The sequence below is a fragment of the Argentina silus genome (assembly GCF_951799395.1).
Source record: "Argentina silus genome assembly, chromosome: 15".
In the NCBI taxonomy this organism is placed as follows: domain Eukaryota; kingdom Metazoa; phylum Chordata; class Actinopteri; order Argentiniformes; family Argentinidae; genus Argentina; species Argentina silus.
The window spans coordinates 15,692,043-15,716,764 of record NC_139669.1 but is presented as its reverse complement, the minus strand read 5'-3'; the positions used below and the strand labels follow the sequence as shown (position 1 = coordinate 15,716,764).

The window sequence follows — 24,722 nt, the reverse complement described above, 5'->3', positions numbered from 1 at the left end:
TCAGACATGTTGCACTCACTGAACGCTCCCCCAGCGGTAGAAAACCGAAAATTGAGAACGCACTTCTTCCATGATCAGATTTGCACGCATTGCTTTCACGTGTCTAAAACGTCTCCTCCGATTGGCTCTCGGTTGTTCATTCCCTTACGTGATTGGTGGATGACCATAGCAACAGAGCGCCATGTTTACTGTAAGGCCAGGACGAAACGAGGGATTTGACGGGCCCCCTTAGATAAACACTTTACCCTTGGTTTTACGGCGAATATAGACAAATACACACAATCCTCGCTGTCTGCGCGATGCAGGACATTTTCAACGTTTGTTAACCCCGCCTCCGATCGATTTGGAGAGTTCTTCGGATCCAAAGAGGTAAGGTTTCAACAAGGAGGCTTCTCATTGGATAATTCGTCAAGTCTGCAGTCAGTATGAAGACACGCGAACACACGAATACTCTGAATTTCAGACGGGACGGGAGGGAGAAAAGTACAATGTAGTGGCTGAGACGTTGGATCTGTTTAATGAGTCTCTTTGGTCGTACGCTACTGTTCCAAGATCTCCCTCTGCTGTCGGCCACCTAATCATTAACCCTCGCGTATTTGACAGCCATGAATATATTTACCGCAGGGAGTCATATTATTATTTCCCGGGAAATAAGTCAATCGCTTTTTGCTCCATGTGCACTTTCAGGCGGGCACAGTTCGCTTGGTTTACACTTTGCAATAGTTTGTCCGCCCATGACCTCTCATTTTTTAAAAATAAATTTAAAAAATAACCTTCTTGTCCAAGACCATTCATTTCCCAACGTAGATTTAGGCCTGTCCTACTTATACATTATCCAAGAAGATGGGCTCTTTCCCAAGTGGAGGGAATAATCGAATTAGGTTTCATAAATGACCTTATGTTCAATCATGAGATGGATGCTCGAGGAGGCTATTGCGTCCCCTATCCCCTCCCCATCATCTTCTTGACAGCTCAAAACAATGTCACTGAATTCTAGACTTTGGCTCTTGCTATCTTGCACTTCTTTTTTTCTTTCTTGAACATTGTTAAGCATTTGGTGAATGTGGTTACAACATAAAATCACGACAGTGCTCTCCTGCAGCCATGGAGACCATGGAGACCATGGAGGTGTATGAGGAGACAGATGTGAGGATGTCTGAGGAGGTGGAGAGCTGCTACACACTGATGGAGGTCACTTCTCCCAAGAAGAGAAGGAAAAACAAGGCTCAGGGGGAGATGATGGAGAAACCCAAAAAACCCAGGTAGCCTACCCTACTGCACTCCAACACTCAATAACTCCACAACTGGAAATGTAGGCCAAAGACATACTCATCATTGTCATGATACACGCTTTCTTCACAATATTGCTCCACTTTCACCTCCACTAGTGGAGGCTGCTGGAGGTAGAGACCGGAGGACGGGCTCTTTGTAATTCATGGCATGGAATACCGAATGGTGTCAAACACGTGTGAAATGGTATCAAACGCGCGTTTGATACCATTCCTCATTCCATTCCATGCATTACAATGAGCCCGTCCTCCGATGTCTACCTCCGCTAGCCTCCCCTGCCCCTGACCTCCCCTGACCTCGGTTTATGACGTGTGATGTTTGATCTCTTGTGTTCAGGTCTGCGTACCTGCTGTACTACCTGGATGTCCACCAGACCATGCAACAGGACTATCCCAACCTCCCGCAGTCGGAGATCAACAAGCACATCAGCGTGAGCTGGAAGAGGCTCACCGTGGCCGACAAGGGCTTCTATCTGGAGAAGGCCAAGTTGGAGAAGGAAGGGATAGACACGGTAACATTTAGAAAATCTGTGAATTTGAATGAATTGATGTTTCGTATTTCAGCTTCATGTTTCTGATACCTTAACTCACTGGCTGTCCCTCAGGCATCCCTGGTCACCTCCCAGGACATTCCTGGCTTCCGCAAGATCCTCCCAAGGGCGAACTACGTTCTCCTGCCGAAGGGCTCCTCGTCAGACGATCCAGTGGGTTCCCAGCTGGAGGTGTGTGTGGAGTCTCTGGACTCCCCAGGGGAGGGGTTGCCCTCCCTCTCCCTGCCTCAGGAGCCCCAGTTCCCCCCGCTGGCACTGGGCAGTGAGGTGGAGCTGACAGAGCAGTGCATCGCTATAGAGGGCCTGCAGGGGGCGCTCTCCTCCTCCTCCTCCTCATACCCTTCCTCATCCTCATCCTCCATACTCACCCCTACTTTCACCCGGGATTCCCACAATGCACCTCACCTGGCTGCAGCTGGACTGCTGCTGAAGGAGGAGGAGCTCAGGGGTGGGGCTGGGGGTTATAGTGTGGTTGGCATGGCGACAGACGAGGGGTTTGTGGGAAGGACGGTGTTGCAGCATGTGAAAACGGAGGGCACACATCTGGTCACTATCATACCTAGTCAGGTCAGTTTTTACTTTTTTAAATTCATTTTATAACCCTAGTTAATTACTCACTTGTAATTTATGTTGAGTAAGACGTGTTTATAAACTGGATCTTCCAGCCACGACATTATAATTACATAATAATTAATAATAAGTAATTTTTACATATCAAAAGGTGTTTAGACATATATATGGAAATGTCTACTGTCTGCTTGTCCAATGCAATGATGGTTGAGAATCTTCTCTTATGTTGTTGTTGTTGTTGTTGTTATTGTTCCTGTTGTTCCTCAGGATCTGATGGAATCCAGGGTCTTGCCAGGAGCCAGCTCTGTGGGCTCTGTCATCATGGTCCCTGTAGGGGCCAGTGTGGAACGGAACATCAAACCCTCATACAAACTAGTAAGGCGTATAAAACACTCATACTCCCATACTCATACAACGGTTCTCTGAACGACAGTAGAGGCTGGTGGAGGATGTAGAAATCGGAGGACGAGCTCATTGTAATGCATGGAATGCCAATTTCTACCTCCACCAGCCTCCCCTGCTGAACTGCTACCTCATTATTCACCCAATAGTCTGTAGTTTGTGATGTCCATCGGGAAACCAAAGACATCTCTCTCTCTCTCTCTCTCTCTCTCTCTCTCTCTCTCTCTCTCTCTCTCCCTGTCTCTCTGACGTGCATTCTTTGTTTTCCAGTCAAAGAACTACACGAGGAGAGGTCGGGGGAGTTGTCAGGCGCCTGGCTGTTCGTTTGTGTACGTGACCCGCCACAAACCCCCCTTCTGCCCGGACTGTGGTAACCACCTAGGGGGAAAGTGGGTGCCTGCTGTAAGTGTCACATCCACATTGAATCAATGTCTGTGCCCTCACAATGTGGCCTATGGAGGGTTTTTTTATGATAATTTTAAAATGTAAAATTCCAAGGTCAGCCATGGCCTCAAAAGATTTTTTTGTAATGTACTGTGTTTTTAAAAAAAAAAAATTATGTAAAGCACACTGAATTGCATTTTATGTCATTGTGCTGTAAAGAAATTAAATTTGAAAAGACTCGACTTCGTCCTGAACGTCTTCACCAAATCTCTCACATAACCAATAACACCAATGATGATCTCTCAAATCTCTCACATAACCAATAACACCAATGATGATCTCTCAAATCTCTCACATAACCAATAACACCAATGATGATCTCCCAAATCTCTCATATTTCACATCCCAGGCAAAGAAGACTAAAGGGGCCACACCGTCGACCGAGTCGTCTCCACAAAAACCACCAACCAATCCCAGTGACGGCTCCCAAACGGCCTTGTCGCCCCCTGGAGAGAGGACTGGCGCTCCTGCTAACAGTCGCCCCATCACAGGGCGGAGAGGAGGCCGGCGGCCACGGTCACCCAGGAAACCAGCACAGCGTGCGGTTATAGCCGAGGGCAGCAGCATCAACAGTGTCCGAGTGCCACAGAAACAGACCATGATGTGAGCATTGCCATCGAAGAAATATATAGTTTGTTCTTTATTTTACCAGGGGGGTTACATTCAAAAATGTATTTTTCAAGTGAGCTCTGTGAGAATGTTTTTGATATTTAGTTTTTCAGGAGTGCTTTGAGATATGGTGTTTTTTAAGTCTCAGTTGTTCTGTGTCTCTTAGGAGAGCTTTGGCCAAAACCCCCAAGGGCAGAAGTCAGGAGAGAAGCAATGTGATTGGGCAGAAGCGACCTGTAAGGGCCATTCTCCCCGCCCCTTTCAATACAGGTGAAACAACTCTATCTGAAGCTATTGCTATTGATCGATATGCTATTTGATTGACACACACACACACACACACACACGTCTTTAACCATTGTTTTTCTCGAAAGCAGGCCAAGCTTTGATCCAGTGGATAACTGTCCCTCCTGATAAAGGCAAAGCTGAGATGACAAACAGCATCAGAACAGTCCCAGGTGTGGTGTAAATCTAGCATCCCGCAACCCACACTCACTCACACACGTCAATGTCAAAGGGACTGTTCTCATCTCATGACTACTACCCTACGTGAAAGTGAAACTTATTGAGTTGTTTCTGAGGTAAACCGTAACTGTTTGATGTGGTGATTTAGCACCCAGTGAGAAGATCTCAGGTCTGAAGCCCAACACTCTGAAACAGCTCGGTCAGACTGTTACAACAACCGCACCGGAGCAGGTGAGATCACACACACACACATACATACTGCATACACGCGTACACACACACACACACACACACACACACACACACATACGTGCGCGCACAGACACACACACACACACACACACACACACACACACACACACCTACACACATACATGCACACACACACCCCGTACGCGCACACATGCACGCCCGCTCAAAGTTTTCCCTCCCAAGTTTCTCATAGATTGTTTCCCCTCCAGACCCCTCCTACGCCAGTGGACAGCAGCCAGTACGTTGTGACAGATAAAGGAGTGAAGATCCTCTCTATGGTGCCCCTCAAACACAACTCCAGCACTTCACTGGTTAGCGGGGCCTTTTTATCCCTCTCTATAGTCCCTGACTGACTGGGTATGCCGTTGGCACTCCCGTTCAGAATACCGGTGTTGTGTTGTTGTGTGTTGATACTTGCTAGACTTGACTAACTGTTTCCTCATGAAAGGCTCAGCGATATGGTGTTACCACAGAAGGTTGGATGACTTCCTGACAGCAGGTTGAGTTCACCCAAGCAGGACGTTTCACTCGCTAGCGATTCGGTCAGCGCACGAGCTCCGCGGTGCAAAAATAACCCTACCGAGTGAATTGTCTTGCTTTACCCTATTAACTGTCTCTGCTGGTAGTCACCCCTCTATTTCGTGGCTACGTCCTATCGCTGAGGCTACCTCCCAACGACAATGCTCTCATTGCACCATTATTGTAGATGGAATTATTGATTATTATATTGTTCTTTTCTATACAATAAGTGACTGCATGTGTGGCTGCCAGTGTGTCCTATATTCCTTGGTATAACTGTGTGTGTGTGTGTGTGTGTGTGTGTGTGTGTGTGTGTGTGTGTGTGTGTGTGTGTGTGTGTGTGTGTGTGTGTGTGTGTGTGTGTGTGTGTGTGTGTGTGTGTGTGTGTGTGTGTGTGTGTGTGTGTGTGTGTGTGTGTGCGTTGGTCCCTATCAGGACCTGGGTCTGTCGACGGCGCGAGGCAGGGGCAGGTGTAAGAACCCGTCATGTGACTACGTCTACAAGAACAGACACAAGCCTGCAGAGTGTCCCTGCTGTGGCTGGGAGCTGTCCAGGAAGATCGCCAAGGGAGCCAAGCCTCAGGTCAACGCTGTTTTATGCTTTTTCATTTCATGCATACTTGTACATACATCGCTTGACTGGAAACATTTCTGAAAAAAAAATAGAAATACTGATAACAACAATAAAAACACGCATCGTAAAACATCTAATATGACAAAAATGTTTGGTCACAATCGAATAAATAAGAATCACATCGGGAAAAAGTATACATATACAATACATCGCACAAAAATAAACCTCTCTTTCCCTCTCTCCCTACCACCCTCCCTCCCTCCCCCAGGCTACAGGCTCTGTGTCCCTGTTGGACCCGTACCAGGCCCTGAGCCCGGCCCAGAGGGAGCTCCAGCGCCAGTCCACCCTGTTGCTGCTGCGGAGGGGCCTGCAGATCCCCGAGAGTGAGGGGGAGCTCCAGGACACGCTGACCCTCATCCAGGAGCTCAACAGCACCCAGGTGGTCCTCACCCAGGCCGGGGAGCAGGAGGGGGAGGAGGTGGTGCACCACGTCCAGTCTGGATGGCCACGCTTCTACGAGTCGGCAGCTGACCAGTGCACCCTGTGCCACTACCCCTTGTTCAAGGGAGGAGAGAGGTGTGTGGAGGGAGAGGGAGGGAGTGGGGGAGGGAGGGAGAGAAGAAGGAGAAGAAGAAGAAGAAGAAGAGAGAGAGAGAGAGAGATTTGTGGGTGGGGGGGGGGAGGTTGAGTCCATACGAAATAGAATGATAGTCTTTTTGGTAGCCAGTCTAGTGTGATTGTTTAGTAGTGATGGGGCGGGTAAAATGTGTACCTCACTGTGTGTGTGTGTGGGTGTGGGGTAGTTCGGTTGCAGGGCAGGAGGACTGCTGGCTGCTGACTGACTCCCTCATCCAGGCTGCCTCGCTGCAGCTGAAGGTGTGTCTGAACCTCCAGTGTCTGGCCCTGCACAGCTTCACCGACCTCCACCCAGGTACTGTACACACACACCCACACACACACACACACACACACACACACACACACACACACACACACACAAACACAATAATGTATGAGTCTGAGAATGTATCATAACTGCTCTTTTTAGGATTTGTTTGTGATAGTTTCCCCCTTTCATCTCCAAAACGTTTTCCAAGTTGTTCTAGTTGTCTCCATCCATGTGATGGAGTGATGAGAGCTCTGATGTGTGACTGTGGTCCTCCCCTGGTCATCATGGGTGGTCCTCTGTCCCTTGCAGGTCTCTTCAACGTGGGGAACCGGCTGCTGGTGAGCCTGGACCTGTTCTTTAAGATCCGGAGCCAACTGAAACTGGGCCAACACCCCATGCAGGCTGTTAGAACCACGCTGGACCACCTGAACAACCACCCGGGTAAAACACTGCTTAGAGACCACCTACATGTCTCTGCTCTGCTCTGATCTGCTCTGCTGGCGCTGAGCTGAGACTCATCAGGAACAAGTTACTGGTGGGCTAATGTAGTCTTTTATTTTCTCTCTCTCTCTCTCTCTCTCTCTCTCTCTCTCTATCCCCCTCTCTCTCACTTTCCCATCTCCCTCCTTATCCACCAACCTTCTCTTTTGTCATTCTCCTCATCCTCCATCCCTCTTTTTTCTGTTTTCTCTCTCTCTCTCTCCCTTCTCCCTTCTTATCAACCAACCTTCTCTTTCGTCTTTCTCCTCATCCTCCTCCCCCCTCCCCCCTCCCCCCTCCCCCCTCCCCCTCCAGTGCATGCTCTGAGCTGTGAGGAGGTGGCCCATGTTCAGGAGCTGCTGCTCAGTGGCTACTGGGCCTTTGAGTGTCTGACAGTGCGCGACTACAACGACATGATCTGTGGTGTGTGTGGCATCGCGCCCAAGCTGGAGATAGCCCAGCGGTACACACACAACGTGCTGGAGCTCCGGAACGTGGAGGTGAGAGGGAGGGCAAGAGACGGGGACAGAGACCGATTGAGATTGAGTTCCATTTGAGACGACAGCATAGATTGTTTACTTTCTAAATGGTGGATTTTTGTTTTGTTTTTGTTTCATCCGGGAACTCTGAGAACATCCTAGTTTGTGTGTGCGTGCGTGTGTGTGTCGCGCGCGCACACACACACAGTAGCTGTCTGGCGAAGACGGTGCTTTCTGATTCCATGACATCTGTTTGACCTTTTGATATATTTAGGTTTTTCTTTGATGTAATGCTCTTTCTGTGAGCCCAAGTGAAGTACTCCAAATGTGTTTTTTTCCACGACCCTCGTGAAGTTTACGTGGCCGGACTTTGCGGCCCCAGACGAGGTGCATGTGGATGACTTCTGGCTGACCATGGAGGGCGAGGCCATCGAGCAGGCAGCCTTCCCCTCCAGCATCCCCATCACCAGGGTGGACGCCTCCATCATCGCCCCCTTCATCCCCCCGCTGATGAGGAGCAGCACCGTCATCAACACCGAGAAGGACAAGGTCGTCTCACACATACAGCACACAGGTACACACGCACACGCACACGCACACGCACACACACACACACACACACACACACTCACACTCACACACACACACACACACACAGACACACACACACACACACACACACTCACTCACACTCACACACTTCATTGATCACTATCCATGCCCTGCCCTGTTTATTCCCAATAAAGACTGTGAATGGAGACTGTGAATGAACATGGTGTTTCAGGTGACCCGTCGGTGCTGGTTCGTCTGATCCACGAGGGCCAGCTGAGACCAGACAGGGTGGATGTGCACAGCGCAGAGGAGCTCCAGGCCATACTGGACTGCTGTGGAGAGACGGCTGGACCGCACGGCTCCAAGGTGTGTGTGTGTGTGTGTGTGTGTGTGTGTGTGTGTGTGTGTGTGTGTGTGTGTGTGTGTGTGTGTGTGTGTGTTACAATGTGTACGATTGACCCTTGCCTGTCCTCTCTCTCTCTCTCTCTCTCTCTCTCTCTCTCTCTCTCTCTCTCTGGCAGGATGAGTTGTTGGTGACTCTGATCTCCCTGTACACGCGTGTCCAGAACGGCCTCTCCACCGCGCCACAGCCCCCCCCTCACCTCACCGCCGGCAAGCTGTCCAAGGTCTGCCCCCACCAGGTAACACAGGCCAGCGCCGCCACCGAACCATCCATCAAACCTATCACTCAGTACATCAGTCAGTTATCCACGCATTACCAAGGATCCATACAACTCAACCCTCTCTTCATCGTTCAGTCAGCTCCATGTATGAAATGCATGGCCCATTAGGCCTCGATCCATCCAGAGGTGTCTGGAGAGGTATTCATACCACTGCTGTCTCCCCCAAACCCCCCTCCCGTGTGTGTCCAGGTGGTGTGTGGCTCTAAATACATGGTGAGGGGGGAGACGGCCCGGGACCACGTGGACCTGCTGGTATCCTCCCGTTTCTGGCCCCCGGTCTACGTTACCGACTGCGGCCGCCAGGTGGCGCTGTGTACAGACGTGCAGTACCCGGAGCTGGCCTCTCAGATGTGGGGGAGGAACCAGGCCTGCTTCTCAGACCCCATGGACAGACCAGAGGTGGGTACTTGCAGTACCTTGTGTGCTGCATATCTGTCATTTCCGTTTTGACTGTCTGTATATTGCTAGTATCCCGTAGAAATGTTTTGCTGACGTTCTTTCTGTCTGTATGGGTTGTTTTTTTTTGGTCTGGTGCAATCCGATGTTCCCTCTGGGGGATTAACGAAGCATTATCTTATCTTATGTTATCTTCTACTCACACCAGACATCTGTGGAGAGGGAAAAGGGCCTTATTTGTGATGGTTGTCAGAACTGAATTGAGGAGTGCAGCGTAAATGTTCTGGAATGCTCAGGCTTATGGAATGTTCTCCCTCGGGATGCTCCCACTCTGTCCTGCTTCAAATGCTTTCTTAAGACCCACCATTTGAAAATAGTTGTTAATGTTTGATTGATTCAGCTTCTATTTAGTTTGGTTGTTTAGTCGCTTTCCCTGTTGTAAAGCGTGGTAAAAAAGGATTAGGGTTTGGGGAAAAAGCGCGATACAAATGAAATGTATTATTAAATCAATAATGCTACATCCAGCTATTACGATTCACAGTTCTGATATTACACAAAGATTTTAGAGTTTGTTTTCTCAGAGAGGTCTGGTTTCTGCGGTCACTGTGGTAAAAGTACTTAAGACGATTCTGCTTTTGTATTAGAATTGATCTCTCACACTCTCTCCTCTCTCTCCTCAGTTTGTGTCGTGTGCTGAGCTGCAGGACCAGCCCTACAGTGCCGACCTGTCCTCTGTGGTGGAGAACCACCACGTCCACCCCGTCACAAAGTCCTCCTCCCGCTGGATAGTGCACCCGGCCGGGGCCACAGAGGGCCAGGACCCCCCTGCTCTGGAACACCACTCCATGGGCCTCTGCAAGGAGCTAGAGCCCTATGCCAACCTGGTGGCTGACATAGAGAAAGAAGAGGAGAAAGAGGAGGAGAAGAAAGGCGAGGAGGAGAGGAAGGATAGCACCGCGGTCCAGGGCGACCACGACAACGACGACGCCGTCACCGAGGGGTCAGAGGTCACCGAGGGTTCCGTGGCCTCGCTGCGTCGGCGACCTTTGGCCTTTGACAACGCAGCCTACTACTACCTGTACAACCGACTGCAGGACTTCCTGAGCAGCAGGGACATCGTGGGCCAGCAGATCAGCCAGGTGCTGAAGGCCTGCCAGCCCGGGGAGGTGGTGATCAGGGACGCCCTCTACAGGCTGGGAGTGGCACAAATCAACACTGAAGAGGAGGGAGAGGAGGAGGAAGAGGAGGAGGAGGAGGAGGAAGGAGGGGAGGGGATGGATGGAGATAATGTGTACGAGGAGGAGGTGGTGTTGTGAGTGGAGTGGACTGGAGTGGAGTAGAGTAGAGTACAGTACAGTAGAGTATCAGGAGTAGATGTCCTCACAGTATTTGCTATGAGGTATTATAGGACCTTTGTATGACCTCCATTGAGGTGGCAGTGTATCCTGTGTAACAACATGGTCCTACTGTATGAGAACTAAATGATGATGTGTATATATTAAAACTAGAGAGAACTAATTTTAGGAGGGTAGTGCTGGGATGTTGGCTTTAGGAAGCAGTGTGAAGTTACTGCTGCTCAATCTCCACTGACTGAGATTGTTCACAGTGAAACTGTCTGGCCCTATTCTCCATATCAGTCCAGCAGGAAGAGTGCCGGCTGCTTGATATTTATGTAAATAAAAGCACGTTATTTTCCGTGTGAGAGATGTTTTGAACCTGTGAAGATTGTAAACTTGAATGGTATAAGCTGCTTTCTGATAGACCATGACTGAAGGAATGTTTGAGTAGTTGTAGAGGTTTTTAGCATATGTTCATATTGACACGCTTATCAGTTTTATCCTCCGATACCTCTTTATTGTCACTCGATGCCTTTTGGACTGAAATGTTTCAAAGCGGACGAACATTTGCTTCTCATGCTGATGGTGTTTGCCGTCCGCGCGGCCTTTGCTTGTTTCTGGACTACAGGATCGGATCCTTTCATCAGATACACTTGAAGGGCTGGACCAATCGCTTGTCTTGGATTCCTGGACTGTTACATTGACCACTCAGAGGCTAGCCTTTCACATGTGAAATTAAGTTATTCATAAGACAACGCCTGACAAGGCAGCTGTGGTGGACATAGTTGTTAAACAAACAAAATGTACAGAAAAGACATGTTGGTGAAATGTGTTCCTTTTGTAGGACAAATGTGCTTCATGTTGACACTGGTCAGGCTTTGTCTTAAAATGTGATCTCTGTCTGTCCACATACTATGAGATCAAGGTGTGGGCATGATACAAATACAGTTAAGACGCATACTGTAGTGGTGTGGACACTGACATCTGTGATCTGATCACATGTCGAGACCAAGTCTGAACGGAGTGTCTGCTCAAGGAATCCCAAATAAAACAAGAGAAGCGAATTTTGAATGTTCAGTCGGGTTTCTGTAGGAAGAGTCCCACCATTATAAGGGTTGAGGATGGAGCAACGTCTGAGCAACGTCTGAGCCAGTTACTGAGAATAAGGAATAGAACCTGCGGAGGAAATGCAGACAGAACATTTTATACAAAATGGGAACTTGGTGTCAAAAGAACAGAAAGGCAGCTTTTTGTTCCCTGTTGTTGGTAACATTTATCATTAATGACATGCAATAGATAATCTTGAAATATCTTTTTACGTTTAACATGAGTGTAACATAGTAGAAAATGATTTATATCAAAGAAAGTCAAGAAAACATCTTTATTGAAGTTTCTGATTGTATCATGACAGTCTCAGAACAGAGTCATGTCCATGCGATACCTAACAGTGATTTCGTCCGCAAAAGAAGCACGAAAAACTAACAGCTGAACCACAAAGAATTTCTGCTTACGCATCTGATCTAAAACTGGTCAAAATAAAGATCAATTTATTGATTTACATTATAACATATGTACAGTACATAGACATGACATACTTCTCTCATTTTCTCACGTTTCATTTGGCAGTAACCATATTCTAAATAGCTGATGTCATGTCAAGCTTACAGTCTGCAGTTACAATACTCGCATACAGTATGGCTTTGAAATCCAGCTAAGCTCATCATTGCTTTTGACAGTACATGCTGAATGCTACAATTGGCACAATGAATCAACATTCTATAGCATAATCGATAAAAACATAATGATGAACATCAAATACTGAATGGAATAAATACAAAGAATGCTAAAAAGGTTGAATGATATTGAGAACAAAATTGTTAATCGATAGAATCGTCAATTACACTCAATGGTCTTTATTCGGGCCACATTGGAGTCACAGATTTCCCTGTACAGTTGTACATGTCTCACATTCCCTCTCGTTAAAGCATAGGGCTCTAGTTCCTCTGTGGCTCAGTTGGTAGAGCATGGCGCCAACAACGCTTAGGTTGTGGGTTTGATTCCTGCTGGGACTATATATACTGAAATGTATGCACTCACTGCGATGTAAGTCGCTTTGGATAAAAGCGTCAGCTAAATGGCATCTATCTATATATATAGGGCTGTATGTTGCCATCGCCTGGCTGATATTGTGATAATGTCACAGGAAACTGCTATGACTAGAGCGTGGAGATTAAGACAACATAAAGAGAGTTATACTCTCACTGAGCTGAAAATAATCTCTAAATCTATTTGGGTGGATGATTTGCCGTTTAAGATAAAAGTAAGCGCAGTCAGTTTGATTTTATCCAAGGTGATGATAATATCCACCGTCAAAGTAAAGTATTTTATCAGATAGTAAATACACTAAGTATTTACTTTGAAGTACATTAAAGCATTTGCCTGTTCAAATCTGAATTTGACCATAGAGACCATCTCTGTGAGTGCAGGGTCGCAAGTGTATAATAGAAGAATACGTGTGCAGGATTTGTTTAAAGGCTAATATTTTTGGACAAGGCTGATACAAACATCAATGTCCATGTGTTCGCTACTGTTCCTGGAAAAAAAGCACAACATGTTAAAAAAAGATTCAATATGGAAGTGAACCTGCTGACAAACCTGAATCAAAGTCCCACACAAGCACTCTTTCCCACACACTCGCACAAGTCAATATCATACATAGAGAGGACAGTCCAGAAGCAAAATGAACAAAACATGAACCAACAACATAGGCTCAAAAGAGAGTCCCAAAACGTACAACAAAAAGGAGAATGAACATATGAGTGAGAACCAAATGTTAAAGTAAATATATTAAGTAAGGCACCATCTATGACTAGACAATTGTTCACTTCTGTTGTCCAAAAACCTTTCATGCCAAATGGCTGTAGAAGACATGGTCAAATAAATGGTAAATACAGAAACAAGTCACATGCAGCTGCCTGTCTGTCTGTTCAGCTGCCTGTCTGTCTCTTTACCAGCTGGTAAAAATAGCTTTTGAGGCATTCCTAAGTCTACGCCTCTAGTAGGTGTGGAGAGCAGGATTAAGAATGGTGAGGGATTCCTGATAACAATGTCAGCCATGGAACGGTCAGGGGGCCCCTAGCAGAACTGATAGTTGTTGGTCTTCATCAGTGGCTGCTCCTCTTCCTCATGCTCACAGGATGGGTCACAGGCACCCTCGCAGCACTTGGGCTCATCACACAGCTCTTCCTCCTCCTCCTCCTCCTCCATGTCGCCCTCCTGCTGGATGTTCTGGTACATCTGCTGAGAGAGAAAATCACACCATTACTGTACACATACCGTTCTAAAAAAACATGCCTCTATTACACAGGGTGTTAACAAAGCTCTTAGATAGCATAGGTGGTACTGTAGATGTTGTTGAGGCAAATAGATGATTATGCCATGTTAAGAAACTGTACGCAAACAGAATTTGGTTTATTTATATCTTTGTCTATATTGTATTTGATTTAACAGACACTTTCATCATCCCATTATCACTGTGAATACAACCATCTGGGCCTTCGTTAAATCTGTTGGCAACTGCTTTTATGTGCACTGTCTTACCTGGTCTGGTTGGTCTCCCAGCAGTCTCTCAATCAGCTGGCTGATCTTGTTGAAAGTTGGCCGCTCTGTAGGCTCCAGGTTCCAGCACATTTTCATGATGGTATACCTAAAGGGACAGCAACATCACATGATCACTCCCAATACAATATAACACTAAACGCCATCCTTTATTTACCCTACGCAGTTTGCTGTCCTCGATTGTCTTCGAAGTGAAGCTTAATTTCTGATTAAGAATACACAATATCCGTATCATCAAATTAACAGCCAATCAATCCCAGTCACGGTAGTCTTGCAAACACAAGGCAAACAAAGGTTGTTTCTAGATTGTCAATGTATTGACTTCATTAGCTTTTGCCTCATGATAATAAACTGCGTCATATTTCATGTTAAATTTACAATGGACGGATAAGCGTGTCGATTGTGACGCAGCGAGGGAGATGAACCCCCTCATAAAGGCCAGTCTTGTCTGCGCCGTGAAATGGGAGTGAAATGGGCTCCAACTCGGAGATCATGTGGCTAACAGGCAGAACCGAGGCCTGACTCACCCCCACACAACAGTGGAACAGATGACTAGGCCCTGACTCAGTCTCAATCCCTGTCCCTCTGTCTCTCCCTTTTCACAACACAGTTATTCTGGGTAGTGTGACAACCACAGAGAATCGACTCACACAGTTGTGAGCAGACTCAGAGATGTTGAAAAATACACTCTTTATCTCTCATCACTGTGGTTGGCTTAATTGTGGATGGAAGTTGTGTTTTTCAGCTTTTTTCACTGTGGAGCTCAGTGAGAACACCAACCACATAATGTGGAATCAGCAGTACTTCATGCATCGAATGTATGATTGGTGTCTTCGATTTTATTTCAAACACTTCATAGGGTGAATGACTTATTATTAAGATAAGAGGGTCTTTGTGCATTCATACTGAATGTAATAAAAGGACATTTCATTTTGCAGAACAGCAAAATAGGCCACAATTTATAAAGCAATCAATCTCTCAGTGAAGCATCTATTGGCCAACTCAGAGGAAACTGTTTTACAAAAGTGTGCCCCTCAACCTTAAAGCCATCTTCAGATCTGTAACTTACATCTCAGGAGGGGCGAAGTCTGGCCGGGACATCTGATAGCCACACTTTATCATCTTGTAGAACTTAGTGTCCACCAGGATATTGGGGTATGGGCTCTTCCCTGTAAAAATCGTGCATAACAACACAATTAACCATTTATAAATGTCAGGAACACTATTACAGCAGGGAATAATAACATGGTAATAATACGGCAATACTTTATTTCTACATAATCTATATAATATAACATATTTCTAACACTTTATTTCTATATAATGACCGAGTTATTAACCTTTATTACGACTATCTTCTAAATTGGGTGTTACCATGCAATTCAATAATGACATAGAATATGGTGAAAAATAGTATGTTATTCCGCGCTGTAAGTGTTACTCCAATATGTCTTTAGTTAGAGCATGTTCTGTCATCTCACCTAGAGAGAAGATCTCCCACAGCAGGATCCCGTAGGACCAGACGTCACTCTGGACAGTGTACACGCAGTCAAAGATACTCTCAGGTGCCATCCACTTCACCGGGAGACGTGCCTACACATACAACATGAGGAAATGGTGAAATGTTAATATGTTAATATTCAACAAAATCTGGATCATTGTGTGTGTATAGTGTTAGAATAACAGTTTAATCTACTCTCGGGGCTTTGGCAGCAGTGCTGTACAGTAAGCCTCCTGTTTGTGTGTCTTATTCAAGATTCACTGAACACCTGGTTGATTTTGTTGTTGTTGTTTGCTTACATTCCCCTTCACCACGTAGTTGGAGTCGTTCATGATGTCACGTGCCAGGCCGAAGTCACAGATCTTTGCCACGCGGCGGTCGGTCAGGAGAACATTCCTGGCCGCGACGTCTCTGTGAATACACTGAGGAGAGAGAAAGGATCAGTCATAGCCTATTATAGCCCTTCATTGCAAGTGTTTTGCACAGCAAACAGAAAAATCTATCAGTCTGGAGCAATACATGTCATTACTACAATATCTGTACGACGATGTAACTAACTGTCCTCACTGTCAAAAGGCTTGATGACTCATCATTAGGGCACTGACCTCAAATTAGTGCTGTGATTGTGTGAACCTACTGAGGTTCAAACCCAGGTCTCCCGCATGGAAAACCTTAACCCACTAAGCTAAAGGCCAGGCGTTTGATTGGGGAGCTAACACATGCCTTCAGGGTCTCCGCTGAACTTGTCAGGTATTCTAAGTGTTGTGGTGGTCAGAGGTCAGTGTGTGGTGATGTCACTCACATTCTTGGCAGCCAGGAAGTCGAGGCCCTGGGCCACCTGATAGGAGAAGCGCAGAAGGTCGTCCATATCCAACGGCCAGGAGTCTGGACCGCCTTCCTCACACACAGAGTCTGAGGACAATCAGGAAGACACATGAACACATAGAATTTGTCTTTCTACATATATTTATTTGATAACAAACATACTACCATTGACGTAAATGGTTTCTGCTCAGGGGAGGCTGGTGAAGGTAGAAATCGGAGGACGGGCTCATTGTAATGCATGTGATTTCTACCTCTACCAGCCTCCCCCTCAACAGCTGGACGTGTTCTACAGTATGACTGGTGGTGGTACTGGGTAAATGATCAGAGACGGTGGTGAATCTTTTACCCAGGGAGGAGTTGACGGGCTGGGGACCAGGCCTCATCTCTAGGTAGCTATCAGAGCACACACTGGAGATCCCACTGTCACTGTTGGAGAGAGAGAATAGGGGGACAAAGAATCACAAACATGTTACGAGAGAGAGAGAGATAATGAGAAAGAGAGAGAGAAAGAGTGTGAGGTTGCATGTTTCATGAGCTTGGTGCGTAGTGCTGTACCTTCTGATGAATTGCTTCTCAGCACAGAGGTTCTTGTAATTGCTGGTCTCCTCCACCAGGCACGGAATACTCATGACAAAGTTCAGGAAGGTCTCCGCCTTGTGACGCAGGAAGTTCAGAAGGTCGCCATGGCTACAGTACTCAGTGATTACCAATACTGGACCTAAGTGAGTAACATATGGTTTCAATAAACAACATTTTAGACATGATATGACCATATCATCCATGGTTGACACCCCAACCCTAACCCTAACCCTAACCCTAACCTCGAGGTCATTCACTTTGAATCTCTATATGCATCGTTAGACAGGAACTTGTCTCACCTCCATGAGTGCAGGCTCCGAGCAGGTTGACAATGTTCTTATGTTGTCCCAGGTGACTCAGGATCTTCAGTTCTGACATCAGAGCCTCCCTCTCCTCTGAGTGAGCTCTGGCTGCAGAGAGAGAGAGAGAGAGAGAGAGAGTTCCATGAAGTGTATCAGTCTATGTGCAATTCTGATTGGTGAATGACTATCTCTTAGCTGTGAGTGCTGTGGTTCATTTGGCTCAGTTGGATAGAGTATGGCTTGTGCAAATGCTGAACATACTGAATAACATATGGGTTAGCTATCACTAAATCAAAGATTAGGTTCTGAGATTAGATAGCCGGCAAATAGCTTTAAACTGAAATGTTCTACTAAATGACTATATTATTGGTCTAGATAATCTGACCTTTCAGCATCTTCACAGCTACACGCATGGAGTTGTTGTCATCCTTCCCCAGACCGTAAGCAGTGGCCTCCACAACCTTCCCAAAAGCCCCAGCACCCAGGATCTTCCCTGTGGGGGGTCATAGTGACAAAACACATCACAAAAGTCGATGTACTACTTAATCTATCATGCCTTTATTGCATCTATAATCATAATATATGCAATCAAATATAGATCCCATATATGGATTGAGCTTGTATTTGAGATGCATTCAAGTCCTGTTGTTGATATTACGATAAATAAAGTATGTCAATCAAACATGATTAAAGTTATTCTGAAGAAGCAGGGCATCTGAGAGCTCAGTTGGGATATTGGGCCACATACCTAGCCTGAGCTTGTCCCTGGGAAACTCCCACTTCTCATTGTATGGAAGTTGAGTAGGGTCAATAAAGGTGTAGTGGTTACCATCGCTGGCCTCAATGATCTTCCAACGGATCTCATACCTTGGTTTCTGAAAAGAGAAAGATTCAATAATTGAGTGCAAAAAAACAACAACCAAAGGAAGCTTAAAATTATAACAGTAGAAGTTAGATGAAAAATCAAGATGTAGGGAACACTATGTTTCTGAATGTGTTGTTTATCATACGTTTGAAATGGTCTATGTGCCTCATATATACTACTCATATAACGTTCATGTTTTCCCTACCTGCTTGTACTTGTAGAGCAGGATCACAAGAAGCACAAGGAGGATGGTCAGAATGCCTGCTGCACCAGTCAGGGTGGAGGTGAAGAGTTTATCTAGCCAATCAAACAGGAGAGAGAGTCAGACGGACCAATGACTGAACTTCAATAGAGTCTCTATCTTGTTGTTTCTGAGAACAAGTATGATGAGTTGGTGATGAGTTCTGGTGGACCCTAGGAAGAGTAGCTGTAGCTAATGTAATCATTTATCTTCTAAGGAGATATGAAAATAACAAATAAGTAAATGACACATACTTTGTTTATGACCCATACAAAACAGTATGTCATAAACCAGTCCCTATGACACAGAGCAAAGAGATGAGAGCTTAGAAGGACAACCATCACAAGGTCGACCATTCTTTGGCCTTACCAGAGACTTCCATTGCGAAAGTGTCACTGCCGCGGCCGGCCAGGTTGAAGGCCACACACTCCACGGTCATCCTGCGGCTGGATGGCGCCACAGTCAGAACACTCTCAACCTCGACTGCCCCGTACTCCTCCCTCTGGACCTCCACCGTTTGGGCAAGGAGTGGGGCCGGCATCTGGAGCCCTGAGACGTTGTCATTGCACCTGTCTCACAGAAACACATGGGTATAGATCCAATTTGTGATGATACCGCAAAAGTCATGACAAATACATTATGAGCTCTCCATCTTGCAATGGTTGCAAGTGATTCTTCAATTTGAGCAATTGAATCTCCATAGCAACATTACATCACTGCGCTCTCCATCCTAAACCGTTCGTGCTGACACCTACGTGGGTCGGATTCCAGAGCACTGGTACCAGAGGATTCTGGGAGCAGGATAACCAAACGATGTACATGTGAGGGTGGTGACATTCTCCCATCTCACCACGGCAACAGGTTTCTCTGCCAATCAAAAGAGAACAAAACACATTAGAGGCGCGGTCATGTAAACCTCACCTATGTATGCCCAAAGCAAACAAACTCATGTATTCCTTAGAGAGATGACTTTACTCAAGACTACTCAAGACTATTGATATACTGACTCATACTTTACTTACGGTACATTTGGACCTGGAATGTGATGGATGCGTTGGCCTTGGTACTCCTGGCATAGAAGGTGTACTGGCCTTGCTCATAGGTATTCATCCGCTTGAGCTGCAGTGAAGCGTAATACCTGGGGGTTATAGAGAGAGGACAGGATCTAATGCACCATCAGACAAAACCCTACACTGGCACAAAAGAGGAAAGGCTGCCTTGACTGTGGTGACTTGTGACGAACTTGAATTTGGGTCAGATCAACTTAAAGTGCAACATCAGCTCATTTCAGATCCTGTGGAGCTTCCCCATACAGTACACTTGGCTTTTGACTGAACCATACATTTTAGTTCGAGGGTTTATACGTTGATGTTTGTTTACCCTGTCAGACAATGGTTAGAATTAAAACATGATCTTATAGAGGTTGAGTGATAAGTTATAATTTAGTCATTTAGCTAACCTGTTGTTACTGTATGATAGCATGATTCAATTCAATTCAAACAACTTTATTTTCTATTTCCAATTCCTATTCGGGTTATATCAGTGCTTCAGACACATACTGTAGGATAGAAAGGCACAGAGACAATAAATAGACCTGTTATTGTATCTGATGAACTTGCTCTCCTGTGTGGAGGTGTTGGGAGCTGTTGGGGTTTGCCACCCATGCACTGTGATCTTGGGGTAGGCCTCAATGAGGACACTGAGCTCCAGGTCCTCGCCCTCGTTCACCTCGATGGACAGACCCTGGTGGTCCAGCTTGGGGGACAGCTGGGGGGACATCCTGATGTAGGGCTTATCTGTAGAGGGACATGGAGATAAGTCCTTAATAATAATAATAATAATAATAATAATAATACATTTAATTTATATAGGTCTTTTCTAAGACCCAAACATTGCTTTACAATATACTATTACATATGAAGAAAATGAATAAATTAAGGAATCATAATATAATTATTTATAGCTTATTTCAATGGTTGAGGCAGTATTTATTATGCTTTAGAAGCAGTCTATAAGCAGACCTTTAAATAAAGTGTTATGAAATTTAATTTTCAAAAGCTCCTCTGTTTGCCAGTGTCTTGAGTGTAGTTTTACTGCTATGGAGGACTGCTATGTTTGTAGTTCACTAGCTCACCTACGACCATCAGAGAGGTGGTTGAGCTGTTGACCCCAGCCTCGTTGGTGCCTATGCAGGTTATGTTCCCTGTGTCTGATAGGTCCACGGCAGGGATGGTCAGTATGCTCTCTATGTCCAGACGGTTGTCCTTAGATTTCACATCCTCCTCTATGGTTAATGGCTGCCAGGAGTGACAGTAAAAACAGCCTATGTGAACCTTATGATTATCATACAGCACATTGAGATGTAGCCTGCTAATGTACAGGTAAAGTTGGAGTTACAGTTAGAGTCTACCACAACTTAATAATGATTAAGAGACTTACTGTATGTCATGGTTTGTGGGTGCATATATATTGTGACACAGTGGTATAGTATTGTATAAAGAGGCAATTTCAGCATGGTTGATACTGTGGCGCTTACTCTTTGGGAGGTGTACTTCCAGGTGACATTGTAGTTGAAGTTGGGGTTGTGTGTGGTGCAGCAGATTTTTAGCTCCTCTCCCACGATACGCACATACTCGTCTTTCTCCAGGAAGACATAGGGCGGGAAACGCAGTCCTTGACACAGAGGGAACCAAACCACACACCACGTCATGTATTGCAAAAGTAAACCTTAACAATTAAATGAATCTGAGCACAAATGTTCTTGAACACATGTAGCTTATCACACAGCACAAATGTGGACCTCATCAAACGTTCCCTGTACGTTCTTCGACCTTTGATTAAAGCATCACTCTGCAACACTCAGCATCTCTCACTTTGGATGACGTTGATGGAGAAGACTTTGGACATCTTCTCCACCCCCTTGATCTTGGCGATGCAGACATAGTCGGCGTTGTAGCTGGGGTGGAGGTTGCGGATAAGGATGCCCCGGCGGGGGTCTGCGCTGTAGTTCATCCCGGGGGGCAGGGCGGTGCCGTTGCCCATGCGGAGCCCCAGGTCGGTAGCCGTGGGGTCGGTCAGCAGGCAGGGGAGCAGGTAGTCCTCCCCCTCATTCCTCACCATCCGCAGGGCCGCGCTGCTGGACGTAAAAAGGCTGTTCTGGTCTGATGGAGGAAAGGAAAGGATGTGTAAGTTTGAGTAAGAAACTGTGGAATTAGGTGTTAGAATGAGGGATATACATGCATTCCAGCTATACAGATGTGATTAGGTGGGGGGGGGGGGGGGTGATGTGTTGGAATGAGTCACATTCAGGAAATACAGAATATTTCAAGTTCAAAGTTCAATTCAAAGTTTAATCAATGCCTTGAGCATGGATACTAGTTTGCACACTGACCCTCACACTTAATCAAAGCACACTCACATGGGCTTACTCCTCTACCAAGCTCACCTTTGACATATACATGCACGGTGGAGAACAGGTCCCGGGTCCGGGTGTACACACACTTATATGTGCCGGTGTGTTCTGCCAAGGGCCGATCCACCTTGAAGGTCCGGACTCTCCCGTTGCCCTTGACATAGCGCTTGTGTTTAACTAACCTGGTCTGCCAGTTGACTGGGCCATCGCCCTCGCACCTTAGAACCAGAGGGGTACCGGGATTTATGACCACCTCAGAACCAACCAACACCTCCGAGTTCAGCTTGATCACAGGACGCCTCCACTCAGCTGAGAGAACTAGAGAGAGAGAGAGAGAGAGAGAGATGAGGCGTTTGACACTTTACATCACATTTCATCACTTATGATGAAAGTACTGTCATTTTATTGCATACTTATGATATAGATCTCATGGATATCATTCACATTTTCATGGTCATAACAAGTGAGGGGTCTACTCATTCCATTAACTTTCTCAAAATCTGTATTTTTTATTTAACCTTTATTTATCCAGGTTAGTCTCACTGAGATCAAATCTATTTTTTAAGAGTCCTAATCCAAGACAGCCTGGTCCAAAACCTCACAACATTAAAGTATGTATATAGTTTGGAGACAGTGGAGAACTGAAAGCTGTCTTGGCTTTATAAGAGTCATCTTGGACACAATGGGTGCATCTCACGGCTTCAGGAAACACATTGCAGAGTTGGCTCTGAACAAGACGTCTCATTCCCTCTTTCACTTCTGCTTCTCTGGTTAAAGGGATAGTTTACCCAAATTCCAAAATTACATATTGGTTCCTTACCCTGAAAGGAGTCTATGGACATGGACAGATAGGCCACACTTCGGTTCTGTTTATCTGGACACTAATCACCGCAACCAGTTTTAATCAAAAACAATGGTACCTAAATTAGCATGTTTGAAAATCCATGCCCAAATCATCCCAAATTATCTGAAAAGACTCAATGACTTGATTTAAATGACTTTGAGGTATGCAATTGATTGTGGCATGAAATATCAGAAATGCTCATTTTAGGTTCCATAGTTTTTTGGTAATAAAATGCTAACTATCCCTTTAATGTCAGAGGAGCTATACAGAGGACAAACATACTTTTTGTTCTTTGAGCGAATACTTTTTCTTCTTTAAGCAGAGCCTCTGCTGGTCTCACAAAAAGTTCATAGCACAAGTTCATAGCACAAGACAAAAAAAACAAAGACTTCAAATCAGTCAATGTTTTCTTCCAAAAACAGCTTGAACAGAGGGAGCTCTTTCAGGCGTAAGGGCCGTGGAGATGTGCTCCCTCAGGCTAAAGCACTGCTGAAGATGATAGGAGGACAAACAATGAACTCTTTGAGCTGCTCAAACAAGGGACTTCTGGGCTAAAGAAACTGAAACTCAATCTCCAGAATGGTTTTAAGGGACATGATATCTGTTTAGAGTTGAGCATACAGTGTTTTAAGCAACTGTAAAATACACTTTCAAACACCTTAGTTGATAAATAGTTTGTTAGGACTCTCTTAAAATTAAGTAGTGGCTTTGATCCATGTTTTCAGCATACACACTCCATGCCAAGTTGCTCCTGTATCTGGTATGATATGGATCAAAATCAAAACATCTTGATTAGTTTCATCTCCATGGAAATGCTCTGTTGTTTGTTTTTTAGAATGTCTTGCAACAGAACTGAGACTTGTTCAGCATTTCTTTTTTTTCGATTCAAGTCCACAGGCCAATCTTAGATTTAGGGAATGCTCATGATTCTGGGCCACTCAGCATTTTGGTTCTTAACTTCCCAATAACACATTCACCTGTGGAGAGCCTTTGCAAGGCTAAAGCACTAGCTGTTTATCAAATCAATATGCCTATTCCACAAATCCACAATCTGGTACATTAACCCTAAGAAGAAGGAACAGAAGCACATGACCAGTACAGTACAAACAGTATCATTGTAAACAGTCTACATTCACAACATCCAATGAAACCATTCATTCATAAAATCTCAAACTTTTTAAACATATGAATTAATTGTGCACTGGATGGCCCCATTCCAATTAAGTCTGAAAATGACCAAAAGTGGGGTAATATCCATGCATAACAGGGAGGGTACAAGTGCTGTATTGAGGAAAACAACCCATGAAGCAATTGGATAACACAAGGATGGATTAATCAATTTGGTCATGCTAAAGCATGATACAGTGTCAGTTTACACATTAATTCACATTGAAATGAAAAGTAAAATGAAGGAGTTATTACACAACATACAGTAAATAACCAGATATTGAAAAGTCAAAAGTTATCAAATGATTTTTTTTTCAAATATTGCCTTACTTTTATTAATGTCATATATTTGGCTTGAACACAACAGATAAAAACAGTATATGGACATTATGTACTAAATTAGAGTCCCAATATAGAGTCCCCTTAGAGGTGTTTGCAGGTGTTCAGTCTTACCTTGTGCTGCAGAAGGCAGCATCCCCATGAGAAGAGCCAGGTAGAGTAGCATCCTAGATCTGCTCCAGATCTGTGTGTAGGTTTGTGTGTGTGTGTGGGTTTAGTCACTGCGTCCAGATCTGTGGCAACCAGGGAGAGAAATGAAGCATCACACCTTGGGAGCTTCTCTGTCACTTACGCTCCCTGAAACACTTCTCCTTTTCTTAAAAGGGTTGGGAAATCAGTCTCAAGAGGTCATAACTTCAAGGCAAGGATTTGTTCTGAAGACTGGCATAGTATCTGGTTTGAATTGGTTTTAACTAGTTTTAACATATGCTTGTAAATGTGAGAACCGACCACTATTTACTATTGACATGAAGCTGATAATACTGCTTGATATGCTAGTGTGAACGAAGATCAGAGCCAGTGGACACGCTAAGGAGACG

The 24,722-nt window shown here is 45.4% G+C and overlaps 2 protein-coding genes across 3 annotated transcripts; one reads left to right on the top strand and one right to left on the bottom strand.

The window, feature by feature from the left end:
* Positions 1–196: 196 nt before the first annotated feature.
* hmgxb3 (HMG box domain containing 3) lies at positions 197–11,866 on the top strand. 2 transcript variants are annotated; one of them, XM_083685523.1, is made up of 21 exons: positions 197–369; positions 1,103–1,262; positions 1,627–1,801; positions 1,895–2,407; positions 2,678–2,785; positions 3,083–3,214; positions 3,606–3,859; positions 4,032–4,135; positions 4,243–4,323; positions 4,479–4,561; positions 4,792–4,893; positions 5,537–5,683; positions 5,943–6,250; positions 6,478–6,605; positions 6,873–7,004; positions 7,359–7,543; positions 7,877–8,096; positions 8,307–8,440; positions 8,596–8,715; positions 8,947–9,156; positions 9,834–11,866. In XM_083685523.1, the coding sequence occupies exons 2-21, from the start codon at positions 1,105–1,107 to the stop codon at positions 10,467–10,469; spliced, it is 3,930 nt and encodes a 1,309-aa protein (XP_083541649.1). In that variant the 5' UTR covers positions 197–369; positions 1,103–1,104; the 3' UTR covers positions 10,470–11,866. The 2 variants fall into 2 exon arrangements, with proteins under 2 accessions (XP_083541649.1, XP_083541648.1); XM_083685522.1 differs by having other exon boundaries at positions 4,240–4,323.
* Positions 11,867–12,014: 148 nt separating this feature from the next.
* Positions 12,015–24,390, bottom strand: csf1ra (colony stimulating factor 1 receptor, a). Its single transcript, XM_083685524.1, has 21 exons — positions 24,298–24,390; positions 21,867–22,151; positions 21,295–21,582; positions 20,958–21,094; positions 20,556–20,718; positions 20,016–20,217; positions 19,444–19,559; positions 19,177–19,288; positions 18,791–18,990; positions 18,386–18,477; positions 18,064–18,190; positions 17,701–17,808; positions 17,313–17,423; positions 16,990–17,152; positions 16,781–16,860; positions 16,412–16,521; positions 15,909–16,031; positions 15,590–15,701; positions 15,178–15,277; positions 14,091–14,196; positions 12,015–13,787 (listed from the first exon to the last, which is right to left on the bottom strand). Exons 1-21 carry the CDS (start codon positions 24,347–24,349, stop codon positions 13,626–13,628), a joined length of 2,949 nt encoding a protein of 982 aa, XP_083541650.1. The 5' UTR covers positions 24,350–24,390; the 3' UTR covers positions 12,015–13,625.
* Between the last annotated feature and the right edge of the window lie 332 nt (positions 24,391–24,722).

Excerpts from the sequence above, each read along its gene's own strand:
- hmgxb3 (XM_083685522.1), top strand. The coding sequence starts at position 1,105 with ATGGAGACCATGGAGACCATGGAGGTGTATGAGGAGACAGATGTGAGG. Across the intron at positions 4,562-4,791 it reads CAACAACCGCACCGGAGCAG|ACCCCTCCTACGCCAGTGGA; the intron begins GTGAGATCACAC and ends TTTCCCCTCCAG. Across the intron at positions 8,097-8,306 it reads CTCACACATACAGCACACAG|GTGACCCGTCGGTGCTGGTT; the intron begins GTACACACGCAC and ends ATGGTGTTTCAG.
- csf1ra (XM_083685524.1), bottom strand. The coding sequence starts at position 24,349 with ATGCTACTCTACCTGGCTCTTCTCATGGGGATGCTGCCTTCTGCAGCA. Across the intron at positions 17,424-17,700 it reads AGCTGTGAAGATGCTGAAAG|CCAGAGCTCACTCAGAGGAG; the intron begins GTCAGATTATCT and ends CTCTCTCTGCAG. Across the intron at positions 16,861-16,989 it reads GAGAAGCAATTCATCAGAAG|TGACAGTGGGATCTCCAGTG; the intron begins GTACAGCACTAC and ends TCTCTCCAACAG.